The sequence below is a fragment of the Emydura macquarii genome, unplaced genomic scaffold (assembly GCF_026122565.2).
Source record: "Emydura macquarii macquarii isolate MOO-44397 ecotype Brisbane River unplaced genomic scaffold, CSIRO-AGI_Emac_v2 contig_3603, whole genome shotgun sequence".
NCBI classification, from domain to species: domain Eukaryota; kingdom Metazoa; phylum Chordata; order Testudines; family Chelidae; genus Emydura; species Emydura macquarii.
The window spans coordinates 527,974-550,001 of NW_027133740.1; the positions used below are offsets into that span (position 1 = coordinate 527,974).

General features: G+C 57.1%; 1 protein-coding gene across 1 annotated transcript; it reads left to right on the top strand.

Moving 5' to 3' along the window:
* On the top strand, positions 1-20,855 carry PSMD2 (proteasome 26S subunit ubiquitin receptor, non-ATPase 2). The gene is made up of 21 exons (XM_067536494.1): positions 1-175; positions 973-1,029; positions 2,069-2,233; positions 3,291-3,412; positions 5,241-5,465; positions 5,842-6,000; positions 7,341-7,485; positions 7,871-7,931; positions 8,344-8,490; positions 9,407-9,513; positions 15,754-15,881; positions 15,972-16,059; positions 16,516-16,678; positions 17,378-17,479; positions 17,555-17,700; positions 17,845-17,928; positions 18,425-18,593; positions 19,196-19,290; positions 19,518-19,644; positions 20,049-20,167; positions 20,536-20,855. The coding sequence occupies exons 1-21, from the start codon at positions 44-46 to the stop codon at positions 20,716-20,718; spliced, it is 2,724 nt and encodes a 907-aa protein (XP_067392595.1). The 5' UTR covers positions 1-43; the 3' UTR covers positions 20,719-20,855.
* The last annotated feature ends 1,173 nt before the right edge of the window (positions 20,856-22,028 follow it).

Sequence of the window (22,028 nt, forward strand, 5' to 3'; positions counted from 1 at the left end):
CTGCGCAGTGTGGCGAGGTGAGGCGGCGGCCAGACTCGGCGCGATGGAGGACGGCGGCGGCGGGGGCCAGAGCCGGTCTCAGCCGGGCACCCCGGCGGGGGGCGGCGACGAGAAGTCGGCGGGGCCCTGGACGAAGGACCGCAAGGAGCCGCCGGCGGACAAGGAGCAGGAGCTGGTGAGAGCCGGGCGCGCCTCCGCACGGGCCCCGGGCGCGGAGCTGAGTCACGCCGGGCCCGGCCGGTGCCTCCCCAGCCCCGGGCCGCCGTGAGCCCCCTTCTGCCCCCGCCGGTGCCTCCCCGCCCGCGGGCCGCCGCTGGCCCCCTTCTCCCCCCGCCGGGACCTCCCGGGCCCCGCCGGCCCCCTTCTCCCCCGCCCCGCGGCCAGCGACGGGTCCCGTGCATCCGGCCTGTCTCCCTCTCGCTGGGGCGGGAGGCCGATGCGGAAACCCCTCCCCTCCCCCACGCCCAGCCCGCTGCCAGTCTCCCCTCCTGCTTGGGGGGCAGCAACTACAGCCGCCCCCCCCGAGCCCCTGCCTGGAGCCAATGCCAATACCCGGCTCAGCCAGCGGGCCAGGGCCCGGGCCCGGTTTTAACAGCCTAGCCCCCGTCCCGCTGTGTGGCTCGGCAGCTGGTTCTGTGGTTGCAATGGGCTGAATACTGGCTGGAAGGAGGGGCAGGAACTCCCCCAGCCTGTGTCCGTGAGCAGAGTGCCGGCCCGCGTTTGCTGCGATGGCTGGGGGGGGTGTCAGCAAGCCAGGAGTCTAGCCACAGTCAGACACACAAAGTGGGGGTGCAAATCAGGTGAAAGTGTGTGCTCCTGCAGTCCTTGCTTCTGCCTCTTGTCCGCCTCACGTGCAATGTAAAGTGTGTGCATAGGTCCTTCCCTGTGTCTCAACTGGCTGCTGTTATTTTGTGGGGCTGCGGGATGCTTTCCTCTTGGGCTGATGCCCACATCTGTGCTCCTTCGTTGCAGTCAGAGGAAGACAAACAGCTGCAGGATGAACTGGAGATGCTTGTGGAGCGCTTGGGGGTAAGTTCCCTTTTGCCCCCCACGGGCCTGTACCTGTCTTCACCTCAAGTCCTGTGTCTCTGCACCATGCAGCGCACCCTGCCTTTAGGTCCATTCTGCAGTGTGTCATATCATCCTCTCAGTCATGGAACTCCCTTCAACAAAGCCCTTTGAATGGGGGAAGTGGAGGCTGGATGTGCTGCTGTCTGTGAGGGCAGGCCCCCCACTCGCTGATGCCTCAGGAACAGTGTAAGGCAGTGCTCTGTCTCTGGGTTTTTTCCCCTGGGATTGGAGATGACAAATCCCATGCTTCCTGGGCTGCTCCTTATCTAAGAGATTTTCTCCCCATGAACATTTTCCCAGTAGTGCCTTTATCTCCAGTGCACCCTGCCAGCTTGGTACAGTCCCTATCCCTTCCAAATCCCAGGAGCAGCACACATTCAGTGCAAGACAATGGCATCTTATTAAATGTCTCCCCTCCGGTAGAGCTGTTACCTTAGTAGCAACCATCTCTGATCTGGGGCCCCAGATTTTCCCTTTGCACCGTTCCAGCAATTGAGTTTGGCTGAGGTGCCCTTGCTGGGGGGAGAGAAGGTTCATGGTAAAATCCCTGACGGTAGAGCTAGCTCCTTCTATGAGCCTGGCCGAGCCAGAGTTTGCCAACCTTAAGTGTATGGGCAAAGCTCAGGTTCTTCCCCAGACATTTGTGTGAGATTAGAAAGTGGGGAGGCTTGCAAGCTGCTCTGTGGAGCTGGTCTTTGTTGCCATTTGTTACAGTGGTTGATGCGTTGTTTGAACCAATAGGATGCCAGTCTACCCACCAAGCGTGGGCCGGGGAGCTCCCTGGTGATTCAAGTCTGGCTGACTCCCACAGCAAGATGCCAAAGCTGGTAGAAACGGGAGTCCTGTACGTTTCCAAATGAGTTGACTGGCTGGGCAGGTGTCTAATGGCTGAACCTGCTCAGCACTGTAGCTGCCTGCCTGTGCTTGGAAGGGACAGGCAAGTCTGGGATGCTGCAGGCAGCTGCCACTTCCTGACAGATGCAGTTTGTCCTTGCAGGAGAAAGACACGTCCCTGTATCGCCCCGCCCTGGAGGAGTTGCGTAGGCAGATCCGTTCTTCCACAACCTCCATGACCTCTGTTCCCAAGCCCCTGAAGTTCTTACGGCCTCACTATGGCAAGCTGAAGGAGATCTATGACAACATGGCTCCCGGAGAGAACAAGGTGGGTGGTTCCCAGCTGCTGGGCAGGTGGGGCGGGAATTGCTGGGCAGGTGGGGATGGTTGTGTAGAGTACAAGTTGACTCTTGCTATATGTACGAAAACAGAGGAAAGATCTTGAGAGAGTATCAAACTACACAGCACCTGACACTGAAACGAGCACTGGACAGTAACTGTACGATCAGGTGATCGAGCCCCGCACATGCTGGGTGCATTCCTAGGTGTAGCTCTGTCTGCAGTGACTTTGGCAGAATGTGTACAGCTTGTCACGCTGCTAAAGTATTCTGAATCAAACTGCATGCTGGGAGCTGTAGTGTCTGAGGGTCGCACTGCCTGCTGAGTGCTGCAGTCCTGTGTGCCAATGGTTCCCAAACGGGTGCAGGACCCCCTTGCAGGGGTACCAAAGATTACAGGGGGTCCGTGAGGCTTCAGCAGTATGGAGGTCATTTAGCCCCCTGTGCTGGCTGGGTGCAGCAGCCTCAAGCCCCATGTTGGCTGAAGTGGTGGAGCAACTCCCCCAGGTCCCCACCAGCCGGAGCGGAGGAGCAGCCCTCCAAGCTGGCCAGGTGCCTGGCCAGAGCAGAGCAGCCCTGTGCCAGTAGGGGCCTGGAGTAGCCCCTGCCAGCACCCGCCACCTTCATTACCCTCCATCCATGAAGGACGAGATGAGGCGGGGCCGCACGGGGCGTGCGGAGGTGGCTATGCCAGGGAAGGCTTAGTTTCTTTCTCAGATAAGAGTCAATTATTATTATTATTATTATTTAATGTAATGTTATTGTTACGTCTCTATATGGGTTATATGTGTTTATGGCTGGGTCAGCGGGTGTGGGGTGTGTGTGTGTGTGTGTGTGTGTGTGTTTTACCTAGTATTAACCAGTGGGGCTTTCACTCAAAAAAGTTGGGAACCTCTGCGGTGTGCCACTCTTCCACGCTGGGGGATGAAGGAAGGGGCGTGGTGTTACTTAGCTTTCTCTGCTGTAGCCGCGGCTCCCGTTGGGCTCTCAGGAGGCTCAGGGGCTGGCGTTGCATGTGGGTGAATGTCTCGGCACTTTCTCCCGCAGCGTTTTGCAGCTGACATCATTTCCGTTCTGGCGATGACCATGAGTGGGGAGCGAGAGTGTCTGAAATACCGGCTAGTGGGGTCCCAGGAGGAGCTGGCGTCATGGGGGCATGAATATGTCAGGTGAGAAATGGGGCCAGGAATAGGATTTACAGAAATCAGATGGGAGGGGAAAAAACTCTTCTCGGTCCCGTATAGTCCCCGGGTCAATCCCTGCTGTATGTGTAGTGCTTGGTCCAGTCCTCATTAAATGTCCCCTTTGATGGGGTTCGTCCCCCATTTCCCTTGGGAAACTGTTCCACAGGCTGGTTGGTCTGAGTCCATGGCGATGAGCAAGATGGATAGATCTCACTGACAAGGGGATACTCGGCAGTGCCCATTCTTTACACGTTCCTTCTAGCTCCACCTCCTTGAATAACATCCCTCCTTTCTGCTTACACCCTTCAGACATGTCCACGCTCTGATCATCGCTTTCCCAACTCTCTTTCCGCCTTGCCAAGCAAAGCGGATCCATCACTTTTAATGAGATCTCAAAACCTCCAGCCCCCAGATTGTTTTTGGCTTTTCTCTGAACTCCCTCCAACCTGCCCATATCAGTGTGGTAGTTTGAGGCATGGTACCCCAGGCAGACTTCCCCCAGCTGTGTAGAATGGGGCTGCCCCCTCCCTACTTGAGTCCTCTGGGATAGAGGGGCCCGGGGCTGAGCAAAAGTTCCCAGTAAAGCCGCCTTGCAGCTGTAGAAAGCGCGCCTGTGCCCTTCTGGCCTATGCAAAAGCATCTTAAGATCTGTCCTTTTTTTAATTTCTAGCTGAACAACTTATTCTTTATCCATGTCTCCAGTCTCTCTTGGTCTGTTTGTATCATTTCTCTGTCCTCACTGGTATTTGCAGCTCCTTTCACTTGAGTATCTCTTTTCAAATGTAATTAATGTGCTTTTTACTCCCTTCTCTTTTATAAAAAAAGGCTGGAACTAACACTGCCCTTGTGGCCCCTTCTATATACTGTCCCCCTGCGCAAACTCTGTAAGTCACGCTATATCATTAGATCATCCTTCTTGTTAGGATCTTTCGGCCAGTTTTGAAGAATGTCTGGTTCTGCAGTTCAGATTTCCTAAACAGCTGCAGAGTGAAATTGACCTGATTCTCCTCAGTTTCCTGAGTGGGGATGAAAACAGCAGTGCAACAAAGTTGGTATATTGCACTCTTTTGCTTTGTAAAGCTCTGAGCAGCTACTGAGGTCCTAGAGTTGCCTGTCAGCAAACTCAGGCAGATGGCATTGCGTTGGATCACATTTAGAAGGTTCTTTCCAACCACAAGGACTGAAAACAATTTTTAAAGCTAAAGCCGATTTGCCCAGGTCCTTCCCTGAACAAGTTGAGTGGTTCTTTTGAGCCCTGCCCTAGGATGCTTCTTATCTGCACTGGCTTGTGCGTTTTGAAGTTTCCCAAGCTGAATGAAAATCTCTGGTCCAGGCTGGGGACAAATGAACCAGAATAAGTGTGTGGAACATGTGCTGGGTTTATGGGGCCTCATATCCCTGAGAAGATGGGAAATCTGCCCAGCTGCATGCCTGCCCCAAAGAGTGTCTGCCTCTGTTTTCACTGGTGTTAACAAAGTCAGTGGTACTGTGTGGGTGCTGCCCTAGGAGCCTGGGGTGGGTGTTCAGACAGGGAATGCTATGGGTGTTTGTAGGCAAGAGCTGCTGGACTTCACTGACAGATCTGATCGGGAACCATCTCCTTGGAGGACTGTGAACTACTCAGCAACAGGCGTAATTCAGCCATGATCCCCAATTCCCAGGGTTAAGCCTTTGTAGGGTGTTACCGCTGTTCAGACAAGGACAGGCAGCTCTGCTGAGCACTGCAGGAACAGTAGCTCTGTAGCCGTCTCGTCCTCCATATCGGGTTGGGTTTCTTTGTGTTATGATGGTCTCATTCCCTTTGTGCCCCCAGACACCTGGCAGGTGAGGTTGCTAAAGAGTGGCAGGAGGTTGAGGAGGCTGACAAGGCCCAGAGGGAAACACTGCTGGCCCTGGTGAAGGAGATTGTGCCCTACAACATGGCCCACAATGCGGAGCACGAAGCCTGTGACCTGCTGATGGAGATTGAACAGATGGACATGCTGGAGAAAGACATTGATGCCAACGCCTACTCCAAGGTCTGCCTGTACCTGACCAGGTGAGGCAGAGGAGCCAGGCTGCTCTGTGCAGGGATTGACCCTTCGCGCTTTGAGCTCTGTCTGTCCTACTGAAAGCTATAAACCGCCCCAATGTGGTGTAGAAGTCCCTTGGGACAGCATCACCTACTAGCTGCAGGGTAGATGGCAACATGCCTTGATTCCTGGAACGCTTCCAGCTCTATGTGATTGCTGGTGTTGGATACAGTTGCATAAGAGCGGCTGTCAGAATGCGCTGCTGTGAGGGGCTGGCTGGACCGTGCAGGGCTTTGTATACTGGCACAGATCTCCTCTCTAGCCCCACATTGAGCAGCAAGACCTGTCTGTTCTTGGCCTCAGTAGCTGCTGGATGTACCACTTTGTGTTTCCTTCCCTAAGCTGTGTGAGCTACGTCCCTGAGCCCGAGAACTCGGCCCTCCTCCGCTGCGCCCTGGGGATCTTCCGCAAGTTCAGCCGCTACCCAGAAGCCCTGCGCCTGGCCCTCATGCTGAATGACATGGAGCTTGTAGAGGACATCTTCACCTCCTGCAAAGACGTGTATGTGGAGATTTGCTTTTCAGAGCCCAGGGCCCTGCTCGGGGAGGAAGCTGCGATAGACCGGCCTCTGCCTCGTCGTCATGGGGTACAGATCCTACCTCCTCTAGGTTCCCTCTCCTAGGCCAGGTTGGGAGTGACTGGAAGTTATCACCACCTGGTGGGAGTTGAGTACTATGGAATGAGTCTGGGGTCTCGGTTCATTTTGTAGCATGGCAGGTGGCTACATCATTACAATCACCATCACAATTGGCACTAACTGGTCCCTTGCTAGCAACCTCAGCAGAGAGTCCAAGAACCAAATGGGCTGGGGCACTGGACCCAGAGGTCCCATCTGTTGGCAGTGCCGTGGTGGGCTGGCTTGCCCGTCTGCCATCCAGGCTGTCCTCATCCAGGGCATTGGCCTCTAAGGCTGTTGATCTGGTGAAAGTCCCTTTGTCCTTCTCCTGTAGGTGTTGGACTGAAACTTGAGCCTCCTTGCTCCCCTCTGACTGCTGAGGATGGGGCATGAAATGAAACTTGACAGTTGTATTTCTCACTAGAACAGTGAGGCTCATGATCCCCCTCTAGTGGTTCTTCACATAAGATAAGAGTCTACTACAGCTACTGACTAAGGGAGTTGCTCCTGTAGCTCAAGTAGTAGAGACTTAAGCTTTTTATATTGACATTCCCATGCCCCAGCTCTGCAGACAGCCCTGGCAGGGTTGGCTGGACCATCGTTCCGGGATGGTGGGATGACCCAGCACTGCTGCCATCCTCTCCTGGTATTCTGCCCTGGCCACCTTTGCTGCTTCTGCTGGACCAGTTCTGAGGGGCTAAGATTCAGCAGCTTTGCTGGGAGGGCTCAGCCCTCTTGCAGCAGCCGCTTTCTAGGCTGGTCCCTGTAGGCCCCTGGAATGGGAGCCTCCTTCCAGGCTGGCTTGGCAGCCGTCTCTCTGCCACGCGGGCGAGTGAGCAGGGAGAATCAGACGAGTTCCTGTTGCAGGCACCGTCTCTGGGCCTGACACGAAGCTGACTGGGAAGTTCCCTTTGATCTCTAGAGCAAGGTCCTACCATAGTGCAGGATCCTAGCTCAGGGACATGGTGCCCAGCCCGTGGTGCCATCAGATCTTCCTGTGTTTTGTGACCTAGGAAGCTGCTCTCAGGAACTGGGGGGATGGGAGAGCCGTAGGCAAAAGTGCCTAACTGGCTGGGTCTCCTCAGGCTCCGTTTGGATCTGTTTGACGCGGCTGAGGGGAGAAAGTAGTTGTACCAAGGGTACTGCTGCAGGCCTGTGCCGAAGGGAGGGGACTCTAGGCCCTCACTGCCTGGCATTGCCTTCCCTCCCTCCCTCACCTGCACAGGGTCATCCAGAAGCAGATGGCCTTTATGCTGGGCCGCCATGGCGTCTTCCTGGAGCTAAATGAGGATGTGGAGGAGTTCGAGGACCTCACCGAGATCATGTCCAACGTCCAGCTCAACAGCAACTTCCTGGCCTTGGCCAGAGAGGTGAGTTGCCTGGCCTGGCCTCCCAGCAAGCTGGGGTGGGGAGAAGGCTCAGGGCTGCACCCAAAGTGCCCAACTACTGGGTGCTGGCACAGATGCCATGTTGCCCTCAAATGGGGGCTCCTGAGATGGGAGGCCGGGGGAAGCTGACTGCAAGGACACTGTCTTCCGGGGCCCCTCTGACTTGTGAGGAGGGGGTGGGGTGGAGGGGAGTGTCAGTATGTCTGGTCTTCCCCCACCCCCACTACGCCCTTGGTAACACCAGGAAGAGCCCCTGTGTTCTGACATCGCACAGCAGGGAGCAGGCTGGAGATGACTCTGGCTGCACTGTCTGTTCGAGTGGCTGGCTTGGCTGGCGAGGTAACTCCCTCTTCTCCCCCCTCTGCAGCTGGATATAATGGAGCCCAAAGTGCCAGACGACATTTACAAAACCCACCTGGAAAATAACCGTAAGTGCAAGCTGCGTCTCCTCCTTCACTGCCTCCCGCTCAGGGGTGGGGGCTGCTGGGCCTGGGACGCTGCTGAGTGCAGCTCTAGCCTAGTGGGCTGCCTCGTCCTGCACCTGGCCTGTCGTGTCTGGCCGTGCCCGTCCGCAGTTGCAGCCACGGGGTCACACTGTCTTGCAGTGCCCTGCTGTGGATTCAAGCTCTTTCTTGCTTGTGCGGAATTGTCTTGTACTCCTTGGTTGTTCCTGGGCGCTTAGCGTGGTGGGGAGGGTAAAAAATCCTCTGGAATCGGGAGCTTGAAGCTCAGGCCCCTACCGGGGAGGGCTGGGCCTGAGGAGACGCTCCTGAGCGCAGTGGCCTGGCCAAGCTGTGTTGTGACACTGTCTGGCTTGCTCTGTGGTTTCTGCTCCCTCAGGATTTGGCGGCAGCGGCTCCCAGGTGGACTCTGCACGGATGAACTTGGCCTCTTCCTTCGTGAACGGCTTTGTGAACGCAGCCTTCGGGCAGGACAAGCTGCTGACAGATGATGGCAATAAATGGCTGTATAAAAACAAGGATCACGGTGAGTTAGGGAGGAATTGCCTGCCCCTTCCCCTGAGGACAGGGCAGTTGGACTCTCCCTGCAGCTGGGACTGGGCCCTGCAGGAGGCTTCCCAAAGGGCATCCTGAGCTGGGGGTGTATGGCAGCCTTTCCAAGGGATGCTCCATATGGTCCTTGAGCCCCATGCCTGGAACACCCAGTCCAGCATCTCAGCCCCTAAGCCCTCGCTTCTGTGGCTTAAATAACCAATCGTGCTGGCTTGTGCCTGCGTCTCCCAGGGCTCCCTGATCCAAATAGGGACACTAGTAGAGAGAGTGCCCCACAGGTGTCATGCCAGCTGACAGCCAGGGGGGAGCTTGAATGCAGGATGGTAGAGCATGTGCTGTAACTCATGGGGACTACATATCCCAGCATGCAACAGTCCGTTTGGCCCTCATTTTCTAAGCTGCACTGCATGCTGGGGCCTGGAATCTTCCCAGGTCGCCTCTCTGGATTATAGATAAAGGCAGCTTGTTTTAAACGCCCGCCTCCCCCATACCTCTCTCCAGACCTTGTGTGGAGGTCTCTGGAATGCCTTGTTTGCATGGAGTCAAGGCAAGACTGCTCCAGCAGCATGTGGTGGAGGAACCGGCCCTTATGACATATCCAGAGCGACTGTCCAGGAGACTGGAACTGCCAGTGAACGTGCTGCAGAGCTCTGCACCCCCGTGTTCCTGGGGCTGCTCCCGGATTGGGCCCCCAAAGGCAGCAGGGGGAAACTGAGGCTACATACCGAGATGAATGCCCCAGTGGAAGTCTGTGGAACTGCCCCGTTCCCAGTGTGTTAGGAATTTGGGTGGCCCTGGGTGTGCAAGGGAAAGGAGCCATTGGGGAACCCCAGCTCCCGCCTGGGGGCGTAGGGCCTGGTCGTGATTCATGGGAGCTCCTTGTACTGCAGGTATGCTGAGTGCTGCAGCCTCACTGGGGATGATCCTGCTGTGGGACGTGGACGGGGGGCTCACGCAGATCGACAAGTACCTGTACTCCTCAGAGGACTACATTAAGGTGGGTGGCACTGCTCTGGGCCTGGGCGAAGGTGCAGCCCCCTGGCCATGGAGCCATGGCTCGCATGCTGGCACACCTGGTGGCATTGCTGCCAGGCATAGTCCTGCCAGTGATGTTAGTGCCAGCCTCAGTCCTCCCAGCTGAATGCGTCGCCTCTTCTGAGAACTGCCACAGGGTTCCCCTCTCTGGTAACTGGCCCCACAGGGCGGTCTGGCTGAGCCCGGGACTGGGGCTCATATCATGACTGCTGGAGTCTGCTGTGGGTGGCTGAAGTTTAGCTCCTTGAGATTCTTCTTGGAGTGCTTGCTCATGTCGATTCCATTCTAGGTGCGTGCCCACCTCCGTGCACGCTTACTGGAATTTTTTCCCCTTTAGCAATATCCGTAGAGCTGGCTTGGGCGCCCCCTGCAGTCCTGCGCACATGCCGTGGTATATTAGGCGCTGCCAGCCCTACGCCCCCTCAGTTCCTTCTTTCTGCCACTGATGGTTACTGGGACTGCATTTTGCTTGCTGCTGCAAGTGCCTCTTAGCGTTTGGAGCAGTGATAAGCAACCTAGACTGGTGAGTGGGCCATGTGAGTGGCCCTCCTTTATCTCAGTGGGCCGCAAGATTGAAATCGGGCATGTGTCCTAACCATGACCCCACAAATAAGCTTAACTACATTTAATACAGGCTGAATATTTCATAACCAATTATAGGAAATGCTTATTTATTCATAGAATTGTCATCAACATCAAAGAGTAAAGACAAAAGAAAGATTTATTTATGTTTTCCTTACAATACATCATACTCAATGTCACGTCTGGTTGGATTGGCCCTCCACAAGCGTTCTCAGACTAGGAGTCGGATGTGCAGGCGCATTGCAATTCATCCCTGAGGTTTTCATCCGTTAGTCTGTTGCGCTTCTTGCATTTGATGTGTCCCATAGCAGAAAATATCTGCTCACGTGTATATGTTGAGCCAAAGAGTGACATCAGCTTTGCAATGCAATGCCGTAGAACTTGCGCAGGGATATTCTTCCAAAGTTCTCATATACCTTCCCTCTTTGGTTGGTTAATTTAGTTTTCAACCAGGGCATGAATGTAAAGTAATTCCTCCTCAAACTTCCTTTTATCAACCCCAAGCTTTTGACATCTTATGACAATTTGGCTCAAATCAAATTCAAATGGATTTGAAAGCAATGAGAGGAAGGGCTTCAGATCACTCAGAGAAGAGAAGCGGTTCTCAAAACGCTCTGCCAGTGTAGACAGCACTTCCATGTGAACTGAGGGACCATATTCTTCATTTCTTTGATCAAAGTGTTCGTCCATCAAATAAAACATCTGAGGATTCGATAAAGCATTGTTTCACTAATTCGCCACCTGAGAATGGCTTTCCATTTTTGCACGTAACCAAGATATATGAAAACTAGCCAAAGTCACTGCGTCACTGATTATTGCTCATCTTAGTACCTGCTTCTGTGTTTTCATGGCTTCCTTCAGATTTGAAAGTTGTCGAGCACATTGGGGAGAACCTACTGGAAAATTCGCTGTATGAGAGAAATGGCGTGTTTCATAATGTCTCTGAACATTGTACTTTTTGGAAACTGATATTACGTCGTTGCAAATTAAGCAAAATGGCTTCCCTTTCTGTTCAGTAACAAAATAAGCCAGCTCCCAGCTCTCTTTTTACCGTTCTGCCCTCGTCACCTATTTTCCTCTTTTGGCTACAGCCGCTATGGCTACATCTTCCTCTGTACCTTTTGATCTTGTACTTGATTCTCCTCCGTCTCTATCACACCACTTAAACACAAAGTGATCCATGATAAACTTCAGGGCAGATTACTAGCAAAAATAATATAGGTAAGCACAACCACTCACGACCACTGGCAGTAGCACACTGCCGTGCTTAGTAGACTGAAGCTGGAAGCGTGGCTCATGCGGTGTTGTCATATTAAAAAATAAATACCGTATGTGTGAATTGAATTAAATTAAGGAATTTAGTTAAATTAATCAAAATTATCAGTAGATTATGTAATTAATATTCATTACAAAATTACTTAATATGACAATAATATAACATAAAAATGACAAAAATACTTACTTGCCAAAATTCAACAAATTGTCAAATCAGTGCGCTTCTGGTATGATTCTTTCATGCGTGTGAGCAACTTTGAGCAGAATGTCTCGTGAGTCGCACTCAGAAGGGCCGCAGGTTGCCCACCACTGGTTTAGAGTTTGTGTTCCCTTACGTAGCTGTTCATTGAGTAGTTAGTGTGTTTTGTTGGTTAATAGTTGTAAATAGTTTAGTAGTTTGAGCAGTTAAGGGTTAGTCCCCTTAAGGACCTCCATCTGGGAGCAGGGCACGCCCCGATCTCTGGGTTTCAAGCCCTGTAGGACCAGCAGCAAACCCTTCCTGCTTAGCCACCCCCACGATAGTTGCTTGAAGTGTCTGGGGGCGTTGCACAGGAAGGACAAGTGTCGAATCAGACCAGGGACTCAAAGAGCGAGAAATCCGTCTGAAGGCCTTACTGATGGAGGCGGCCCTAAGACCAGGCTCGGAGCTGTCCTGCCGAGCACCGCGTTGGTGCAGCATGCCCCGCTGGCACCGGAACCTCCGCGGCACTGGTCGTCGTCTTCGCGGTTGAAGAAGCAGCAGCAGAAACAACGCTTGGAGAGGGGTCGCTCCCCCACAGCGAAGAAGACCAAGGACGCGGGGTCGAGTGCGGGACTACTACGGGTCCAGCAGGCCGAGCTGACTCAGCAGGAGCAGGGCTTGCCACCAAGGGCCCTGAGCCACCCCCCTCCCTGCCTGAGAGCCCCCCCCCCCCCCCCCCCCCCCCCCGACTCTGGGGAGCAGAAGAGGGCCTCTGCAGCTTGTGGTGCCGTCGATGCTGGAGGCTTTTCAAGCGACAAGGGACCTGATGGCCTGCCCTTGCCTCCAATGCCTATGCCCCGGATAGAACAGGCAGGGAAGGCACGGATGTCAAAGGGGAAGCCCCCGTTGGGTCTCCCTCAATGGCTGCACCGCTCTCCAGAGCCCTGTCGGGCCTCCCCGTGAGTCAGGTTGCCACGGAGGTCTCCTCCCTCCAGGCACCGATCCCCGAGAAGGCGTTCCTCATCACCAAGAAGATGGCAGGAGGCAGAGCGCCACCGCTCTCGGTTACCGGCACTGAAGTCTTGCACTGATTCTGTTCTGGGTCGAGCAGATGCCCTCCATCTGGGAGTTGGCACCGATTGTGATCCTGGCGCCGACGAGTTTGCCCATACTTTCACGGCACAGAACCCGGTCGCCGGTGTGTGGACGCTTGCCCAACGATGATCGCACCGTCGTCAATCCCCAGCACCGAGTAAGTTGCCTGCAGCACGTCACCGAACCTGCTCTTCTGCCTGCTAAAGATCCTTTCCGGTGTGGCACCATTCTAGGGAGTGGTACCACCTGTCGCCGGCATCACGCTCCCTATCGTTGAAGTGGCATTCATCAGCGCACCAAGGAACTCAGGAGCCCAGACACCGGTCTCGCTCTCCTGCGGGAAGGGAGTCAGGCACAGCCCGCCACTGGTTTGTCGGGAAGCGAGTCCTATTCCTCGGGAGAAGGACAAAACCTCGGTTACCCACCCTAGTCACCACCATTGACATGGGGTGCAGGAGCAAGGTCCTGGTCAGGCCTCAGGGCCAGTGGCCAGCTCAATGGCCGTATTGGGTTCCCGGTGGCCCCGGACCCTGTTCCTTCATGTCATCAGGGAAGCCATCTGCAGCCACAGCGTCCCCAGTGGAGGTACACAGCTCTGCTTCGGAGGCAGGGTCGTATCCAAAGGAAGGGACATCTACAGTGGTTCCTCTGCAGCAGGAGGAGATGCCACCACCTCCTACGCCGGGGCAGTCGTCCTCCTCCTCCCCTGACGAGACGGTTATGACATGACCATCAGCTCCCTTAGATGACTTCCAAGCCCCCAAGAGCTCCTTAAAAGGGTGGCCTCGAACTTGAGTGTGGAAACAGAGGAGCTTTAGGAGACATGGGACAACCTCCTCGATGTGCTGGCAGCAGCAGCGCCGGCCCGGGTTGCCCTGCCAGTCCATGCTGGGGTTCTCAAGGTGGCAAACATCATTTTCCTTGACATCACCTCCTAAAAGGGCAGCAAAAAAGTATTATGTTCCCGCATAAAGGGTTTGAATTCTTATTCACACACCCTCCCCCCGGTTCCCCAGTGGTGGTGGCTGCCAATGAACGGGACAGATGGGCAGCCTGGCATGACTCCCAAAAACAAAGACAATAAACTGGATTTGTTTGGGAGAAGAGTTTATTCGATGACAAGCCTGCAATTTCGTATTGCTAATCAACGAGCGCTGTTGGGGAGGTACAGCTATAACCTCTGGGACTCCCTCAAGTGCTTCGGGGAGGCTCTGCCCAGGAGCAGGCACCAGACTTTGCCATCATTTTGGAGGAGGGCAGAACTGTGGTCAGGGCCGCCTTACAGGCAGCCTTGGATGCTGCTGACTCGGCTGCAACATCTGTGGTCTCCGTGATCTCCATGTGCCGGTGCTCGTGGCTACAATCATCCGGTCTGTCCCAGGAGGTGCCGCAGTCCATCCAGGACCTGCCGTTCGATGGAAGCGCACTCTTCTCGGACCACACCGACACCAAGCTCCTCCCCGGGGTGAAGGACTCAAGGGCCACTTAGCGCGTGTTGAGCCTTTACATTCTCCAGGCCTCTAGGAGACAGTTCCATCCCCAGCAGCAGCCTAGGTTCCAGGCCCAGCACTTCGGGACCTCCAGAAGGAGGGACAGAGACAGAAACTTTAGGCGGCGTTGACCGGCCCCATATTCCTCCTTGGCCAACCAGCCATGCCTTTGCTGATGCTCTAGCGGGCAGCGCCAGTTGTTTTCATGGTGCACCTGAGGACAGCCTCATGCATAGAGAGACTTTTCCCCCAGGTTAGGGATCCGTTACCTCCCTGGGATCTGAACTGAGTTCTCTCCAGGCTCACGGGGGCCCCATTTGAGTCCTTGGCAACCTGTCCCCTCTTGCTGCTGTCCTGGAAAGTGGCCTTTCTAGTTGCCATTACGTCAGCCAGGAGGAATCTGAAATTAGGGCACTTACCTCGGCGCCGCCTTACAGCCTTTTATGAGGAGACAAGGTCCAACTGAGGTCCCACCCGGCCGCCTTGCCCAAGGCGGTGTCCCAATTTCATTTCAATCAGGATATTTTCCTGCTGGTTTTCTTTCCAAAGCCTCATGCTTCGGAGGAGGAACGGAGGTGGGGCACGCTGGACGTGCGAAGAGCCCTGCCATTCTACATTGAGAGAACAAATCGGTTCCGTAAGTCCATGCAGCTTTTCGTGGTGATAGCTGACAGAATGAAGAGCTCACCTGTCTCTACTCAGTGGATCTCCTCTTGGATAACCTCCTGCATTAGGTTCTGTAATGAGCAGGTGAAGGTTTCTCTTCTGGGCAGGGTCAAGCCCATTCGACCAGGGCACAGGCCTTATCTGCAGCGTTCCTGGCTCAAGTGTGTAAAGCTGCGACATAGTCATCGGCGCACACCTTTATGTCCCACTACGCCATTGTTCAGCAGGCGCAGGATGACGCCCGCTGCCAAGGCACTGCTTGTGAGTCACCGAGAATGGAATGGACATGAGCAAGCACGCGAAGAAGAAGACGGTTACTTGACCTTGTAACGGTTGGTCTTCAAGACGTGTTGCTCATGTCCATTCCATGACCCGCCCCCATCCCCGCTGTCGGAGTTGACAGCAAGAAGGGACTGAGGGGGCGTAGGGCCGGTGGTGTCTAATATACCGCAGCATGTGTGCGGGACTTCAGGGGGTGCCAGAGCTGGCCCTGCGGGTACCGCTAAAGGGAAAAAAATTCCGGTAACCGAGCACGGAGGCGTACAGGCACCTACAATGGAATGGACATGAGCAACACATCTCGAAGAACTTCATTACAAGGTGAGTAACCCTCTTTTCCCAAGGGGGCCCTTGGTGCCCCTTTAACGCCGAGGTGTGACCTTTGGAGATGACAAGTCCCAGCAGCAATGCAGCTGAGCGGGTCAGATCCCAATGGAGCACTGCACAGTGGGGTTTGTGGTGCACACAGGCTGCACCTCGGTGTGGGTTATGATGGATGCAATCTGACCCCTTCCGTGTGAGCTGGGTGTAGGCTTTGGGTGCCCCTGCAGCATGTGGCTCAGAGAGCTGCACGTGCCGGCTGTCCCCAAGGCGGCCCTGTGCTGGTCTGGCTGATGGTGCCTTTGTCCTGCAGTCTGGAGCCCTCCTGGCTTGTGGCATCGTGAACTCGGGGGTGAGGAACGAGTGCGACCCTGCCCTCGCGCTGCTGTCCGACTACGTCCTGCACAACAGCAACACCATGAGGATCGGTGCCATCTTCGGGTAAGAGCCTGCCTAGCCCTCGCTCCCCCTACAGGGCAGCTCCTGTGGCTCAGCTGCTGCGGCTAACGCTCCTTTGGGGGTTTATTGCAGGCTGGGGCTGGCCTACGCTGGGTCCAACCGGGAAGATGTTTTGACTCTGCTGCTACCCGTGATGGGAGACTCCAAATCCAGCATGGAGGTGAGGGCTCAGGCTGGGCCAGCGCGCTGATCTTGGGGTGGGAGAGTCTTGAGAGCACAACGGGGGAGGCCCTGCCCCCCGTCTCGGCAGCTCCCCAGCACGGGCGGTTAGTGGTGATAAAGGAAGGGTGGGGGTCCCCAAGCTCCAGCTCCTCTGGCCACCCTGCAAAATGGGACCGGCAGTGTCCCCTGAGTCGTCTCCCCACACTGCGTAGGAGCCCCTGGCTGGAGCAGCACATGCCATGGACAGTCATCCAGAGACGTGTGTCTGAACACGAGTTCTGCCCAAGCACTGAGGTTCCTTCGCATGCTCGGTGCCAATTGCTTCCAGCTGTTCCTGCCCCCTACATCCCCCGGTCCAGAGGCTGCTCCAGTGCTAGTCCCTCTGGGCTGTGCCCCACAGGCTTTGGCGTGCAGGCAGGGCTGTGAGCTCAGCCATCTCTCCTTCCCTCGCCAGGTGGCCGGCGTGACGGCCCTGGCCTGTGGCATGATAGCTGTGGGCTCGTGCAACGGGGACGTCACCTCTACCATCCTCCAGACCATCATGGAGAAATCGGAGACGGAGCTGAAGGACACCTATGCCAGGTGGCTGCCGCTCGGCCTGGGCCTTAACCACCTGGGTAAGGAGGAGCCTGGGGCCCGTGAGGCCGGGGTTCCGCAACCATGCTCACAGGGGCAGGGGTGACAGTGTCCCTGGGCCCCGAGGCTTTTGTGGGGCAAGGGGGTGACTTGGGGGCTGTGGAAAAGCACGTGCCCTGCCAAGGAGGGAGTGGCCTTCCCAGGGCGCTGTCCCCGTCCCAGCCCTGCCTGGGCTTAGAGTGCTGATGGGGTGACGGGAGGGGTAGGGGGCTCCTGGCTGACCTGAGGTGGTGGTGTCGTAGATCAGACCTCGACCTTTTCCCACAGGCTGGTTCATGAACTAAAAGATTGCTCTGTGGCCCATCTTATCCTGTACTCCTCTGCGGCTGCCAGGGCCTGACAGTGGGTTCTGAGCGGCGGCAGCGGGAGGTGTTTTGGGTGCTGGGCAGGTGTACCAGTTAGAGCTGGGTGCTCTGGGGAGGGGGCGTAGCTGGGGTGGTGGTGGAAGCCCTGTTTGTTGCAGTTTTTCACGGCCAGGGGCAGGATCTGGAGTGCTCTGAGCTGTTGCAGCCACGCCCCTGGTGGGGAAACACCAGCGCTGCTCAGGACCCTGCTGGAGCTTGGGAATTCCTGTTGGACCCCCCCAGCCGGGCACTGGATACTGCTGTGTGTGTGTCAGCCGGGGGCTCCTGGGTGCCCGGGGCCGTGCTGCTCTAAGGCGCTTGTGTTGTCCCCGGCAGGGAAGGGGGAGGCCATCGAGGCTATCCTGGCGGCGCTGGAGGTGGTGTCGGAGCCCTTCCGCAGCTTCGCCAATACGCTGGTGGATATCTGCGCCTACGCGGGTGAGTCTCTGGCCAGCTTGGCGGGGGGTGGGCTGGGCCCGTGCCTAGAGTCACCATAGCCCTTCCTTCCCCCAGGCTCGGGGAATGTGCTCAAGGTGCAGCAGCTGCTCCACATCTGCAGCGAGCACTTCGACTCCAAGGAGAAAGAGGAGGACAAAGACAAGAAGGACAAGAAGGAGAAGGACAAGAAGGAGAGCTCGGCTGACATGGGTGCCCACCAGGTGGGACGGGTGGGAGAGAGTCCGGTGGGGCAGGGCTGGGCAGACAAATCCCCATTGTTTTCCTGGGGGGAGGCCCCTGGCTCCAGGGGGCGGTCTTTCTCGGCGGAGCACCCTGGCCTATTCTCCATCTCTCCTCTCCTGCAGGGCGTGGCAGTTCTGGGGATCGCGCTCATCGCCATGGGGGAGGAGATCGGCGCCGAGATGGCTCTGCGCACGTTTGGCCACCTGGTGAGTGACGGTGCGGGTCGGAGGCAGGGGGCCCCATGGCAGAGGGAGGGAGCTGAGCTGAGCTGAACGCTAGTGCAGGGCTTGGGGCGCTGGAGCTGGATCCGGGCTGGGATGGAGATGCGAGCGAGAGCCAGCAGGGGAGTGCGAGGGCCCTCCGCCCGACTGCTTAACCCTCCGCCCCACTCCCGCGGCCACGTCGTCTCGGGGTGCGGCCATTGCTGTTCTGGGGAAGCTGCCGCTGATTCCCTGGTTCTGGCCGTTGTCTTTTATTTCTCGGTCCTGATGCTGCGCTGGCAGAGGGCTCGATGGGCCTTTCGTTTGCTGTGGCCCTGGGCATGGTTCCAGAAACTCTGTTTAGTGGCTGAAAGTCCCGGACTCGTGCGAGTGGGTTCAGGGGACGGGGAGAATGGCCTGGGCCAGGCGGCGTGGGAGCGACTGCCAAGGGGCATAGCTGCCAGGGTGCGAGGCTAACTTCTCCCACCTCCTTTCTGTGCAGCTGAGGTATGGGGAGCCCACGCTGCGCCGAGCCGTGCCCCTCGCCCTGGCACTCATCTCTGTCTCCAACCCGCGCCTCAACATCCTCGACACCCTCAGCAAGTTTTCCCACGATGCTGACCCCGAGGTCTCCTACAACTCCATCTTTGCCATGGGCATGGTGGGCAGTGGTAAGGGCTGCGTGGGCCCTGGGGCGTTGAGCGGGAGGTGGGATGGGGAAGGGTGATGTGATTTGTGTCTTGGGCCACCCCTTCCCCCCACCCAAATCACCCTGGCTGCATTTCAGGCCTTCCTTGTCTGAGTGCAGCAGCTGGCATCTCGGCTCAGGGCTTAGTGGGTCAGGGGGGGTTGAATGTTTGCAGGGCTCTCTTCCCACGGCTGCGTGAAGCCTGGTTGCCCTTGCCTGGCCACCTGTTCCTGGCTGGTGGGAGTCCAGCTGGTCAAATCCTGCCAGCCTCTGATAGTTGCTGGGCATGGATGGGGGTGGGATGGGCTCATGGGCATGGGGGGAGCTGGCCTGCTGGAAGCAGCAGGGCAGAGGGGGGCAGGATTTCTGAGTGGTGGCTGTTGGGTCCTTGTGCCCCGAGGCGATCTGATGCAGCATGTGGGTTATGCCAGCCGGGGGGGGCTGCACTGCGCTGGTGCTGCGTGTGTCCCAGCACCCTGGGAGAGTGGCTGGGAGGGAAGTGGAGGGGGTTGGACACTTGTTCCCAGCCTGGGATTTGTGCCTGTTGCTGGGGCTTCCTGCTCACCCTGTTTCTCCTGTCTGCAGGCACCAACAATGCCCGGCTGGCAGCGATGCTGCGGCAGCTGGCCCAGTACCATGCCAAGGACCCAAACAACCTCTTCATGGTGCGGCTGGCCCAGGTGACTACCAGAGCGGCTGGTCCTTATTCTGTGGGGTGGGTGGGGGTTCTGGGGCTCTGAGCACTTCCCAGCTGTGTCCTGCCCTGGCGGTCAGCTGGGGGTCAGCACCCACTCTGTGTTAGCTGTGCCTGGGGCGTCACTTCCAGGAGCGAGGCTGCGCTGGCTGGTCTCATGCCATCGCTGGCCAGAAGCACCCTCTGCTCACAAGCTCTTTGCTTGCCGCGCAGGGTCTCACCCACCTTGGGAAGGGGACGCTCACCCTGTGTCCCTACCACAGCGACCGCCAGCTGATGAGCCAGGTGGCCGTCGCAGGGCTGCTGACGGTCCTCGTGTCCTTCCTGGACGTGCGCAACAGTAAGTACCAGTGTGTGGGGCTGATTCCTTCCAGGAGAGGAAGGGGCCGGCAGCTGGTCCTTCAGGCAGGCTCCTGGGAGCCCGAGGGATGTTACGTCAGTGTTGGGAGTGGGGCAGAGGGCTTCTCCCAGCCCCAGGGAATCCCCTGCCTCTGTCCGGGGCTGATGGTTCCCTGGAACACCCCTCCTGCCCCCCCGATGTTGATGGCAGGCTCTCCTAGCAAGCAGACTGCGCGGCCTTTCGCCGGCGGAGGTGGATGAGCAGGCCCATGCCTGCAGTCCTGCTGCTGAGTTTCCTCTGGCCTTTGGGCTGCGTTGCCATGGCAGCTGGCAGCAGCCGGGCGACCAGGAGCTCGCTTTGGGCTGAGCCCTGGGGGGCCCTAATGCACCTTCTCTCTCCCCCAGTCATCCTGGGCAAATCCCACTACGTGCTGTACGGGCTGGTGGCTGCCATGCAGCCGCGCATGCTGGTGACCTTTGATGAGGAGCTGCGGCCTCTGCCGGTGTCGGTCAGGGTGGGGCAGGTAAGGAAGCGTCATCCGTCAGGGATCTGGCTGGGGAGGGGTCCCTTGGAGATAGGAAGGGGGGGCGGTCCCTTTTCTGGGGAGGATCTGGCTAGAGGGCAACGTGGCGGCTGAGCTTGTTGAGCTGCCGGTGGGCGCAGACCAGGTGGGGCCATGCTGAGGTCCCTGGGCTGGAGGGGCAGCAGGTCTGTTTCCTCCCAGGCCCCCGGAGCTGCTGGGTCAGTGCCGAGGCTGCGATGCCTCGAGCCAGTGATGAAGCCTCGCCAGCACCTGTCCTGGCATCTGGGCCAGGCGGTTACCGGCAGGTGCTTCGAGGTGTCCCGGGCTGCCTCTGTGCCCTCGGCTCTAATCTCTCACCTCCCGTCCAGGCTGTAGACGTGGTGGGCCAGGCGGGCAAACCGAAGACCATCACTGGCTTCCAGACGCACACGACGCCGGTGCTGCTGGCACACGGCGAGCGGGCAGAGCTGGCCACAGAGGAGCACGTGCCAGTCACCCCCATCCTGGAGGGCTTTGTCATCCTGCGCAAGAACCCCAACTATGATGTCTGAGCTGGCACAGAGGGAATGGGGGCAGTGCCCAGAGAGGGCAGGTTCTGGGCATCACACTGGGGGAGAGGAGTCCAACTCCCCACTTGGTGGTTTTGTTACTGAAATTGCTGATTAGAAAATAAACATGAGAAACTCTGGTGCTGCCCATTGATTCCTCTGGGAGCAGCATGCGCAGGGCAGGCTGGGGCGGGTCCTCGGCCTGTTACCCTCTGTCCTGGCCTAGGGGCAGATGGCTGAAAGATGGCTGGTGCTGCCATGTGCCCTCTGTGGCAAGGCCTTGCTTGCCAGGGGCCTGTGGTATCAAGTCCTAGCTACGCCCTGTGTAAGGGGCAGCGAGCAGCAGATGTGATGGCTGAAGGACCAGTTGCTCCCTCCTTTCCCAGCTAGACATACTCAAAGGGAGGGAGATTAAGCACTGGACTGGCTCACCGAGGGGCGGGCAGATTCTCTGTTGCCTGGAGTCTTTGCAGGCTGGGTAGCTTCCTGCCTTGCTCTAGTGCAGGGGTGTCAGACTCAGACAGAGGAGAGCGCCAGGGCCCCTGCTTAATTCTAGGCCATGATATGTACTTGGGACTGTGACCACCCCCCCAGTGCGTGGCAGACCCCCCACCCCACAGCAGGGAGAGGTTTGCCCAGAGATCAAGGCGTTTGGGCAGTGATGGCCTGTCCTGTTGTTTGATCAGCCCCTTATTATCACCGTGGGTGTCGCTCAGAGGGGAAATCTGCTCCCTTTGGCCCACAGCTTTGCCCCCGTCTCTCCCTTCCCCCGTTGGGCAAGTTGCCTCTGGTCCCCCTTTGTGTTTCCCTCCCTGCAGCAACTCCCAGTCTTCCTCCGCCCCTCCGCCATCCCATCTGCTAAAGTGACCGGCAGTGCAAGAGTTCATGTCAGCCCTGAACCATGGTCACTGCAGACCTGGGGCCAGGGGAGTTCAGCCCTTGGAGCTGTCAGTTCAGGCTCTCTGCAGACTCAGAAAAACATTCAATCATTTAAAAATGGCCTAAAAGATTTCCTCTCCAAATTATTGTGGGGAAGTTCTGTGGCCTAAGCTATGGAGATCAGCCTGACCAGCGTGGTCCCTTCTGACCTTGGAATCTCTGAACTGTAGCTATAAGGTTCATTCCCTGCTACTGCAATGCAGCCAGCTCTGGGGTGGAAGACAGCAGCTGTTTAACACAGCTGTAGGGGAGATGATGCTGGAAAAAGATGAGCACTGAGGCGCCTGCTACTCCTTTCAGCAGTGAGCCAATTCCAGCCTGCATCTCGGCTCCTTATTCCTGCAGCGCCCGTGGTGCTTACAGGCGCAGAGGAG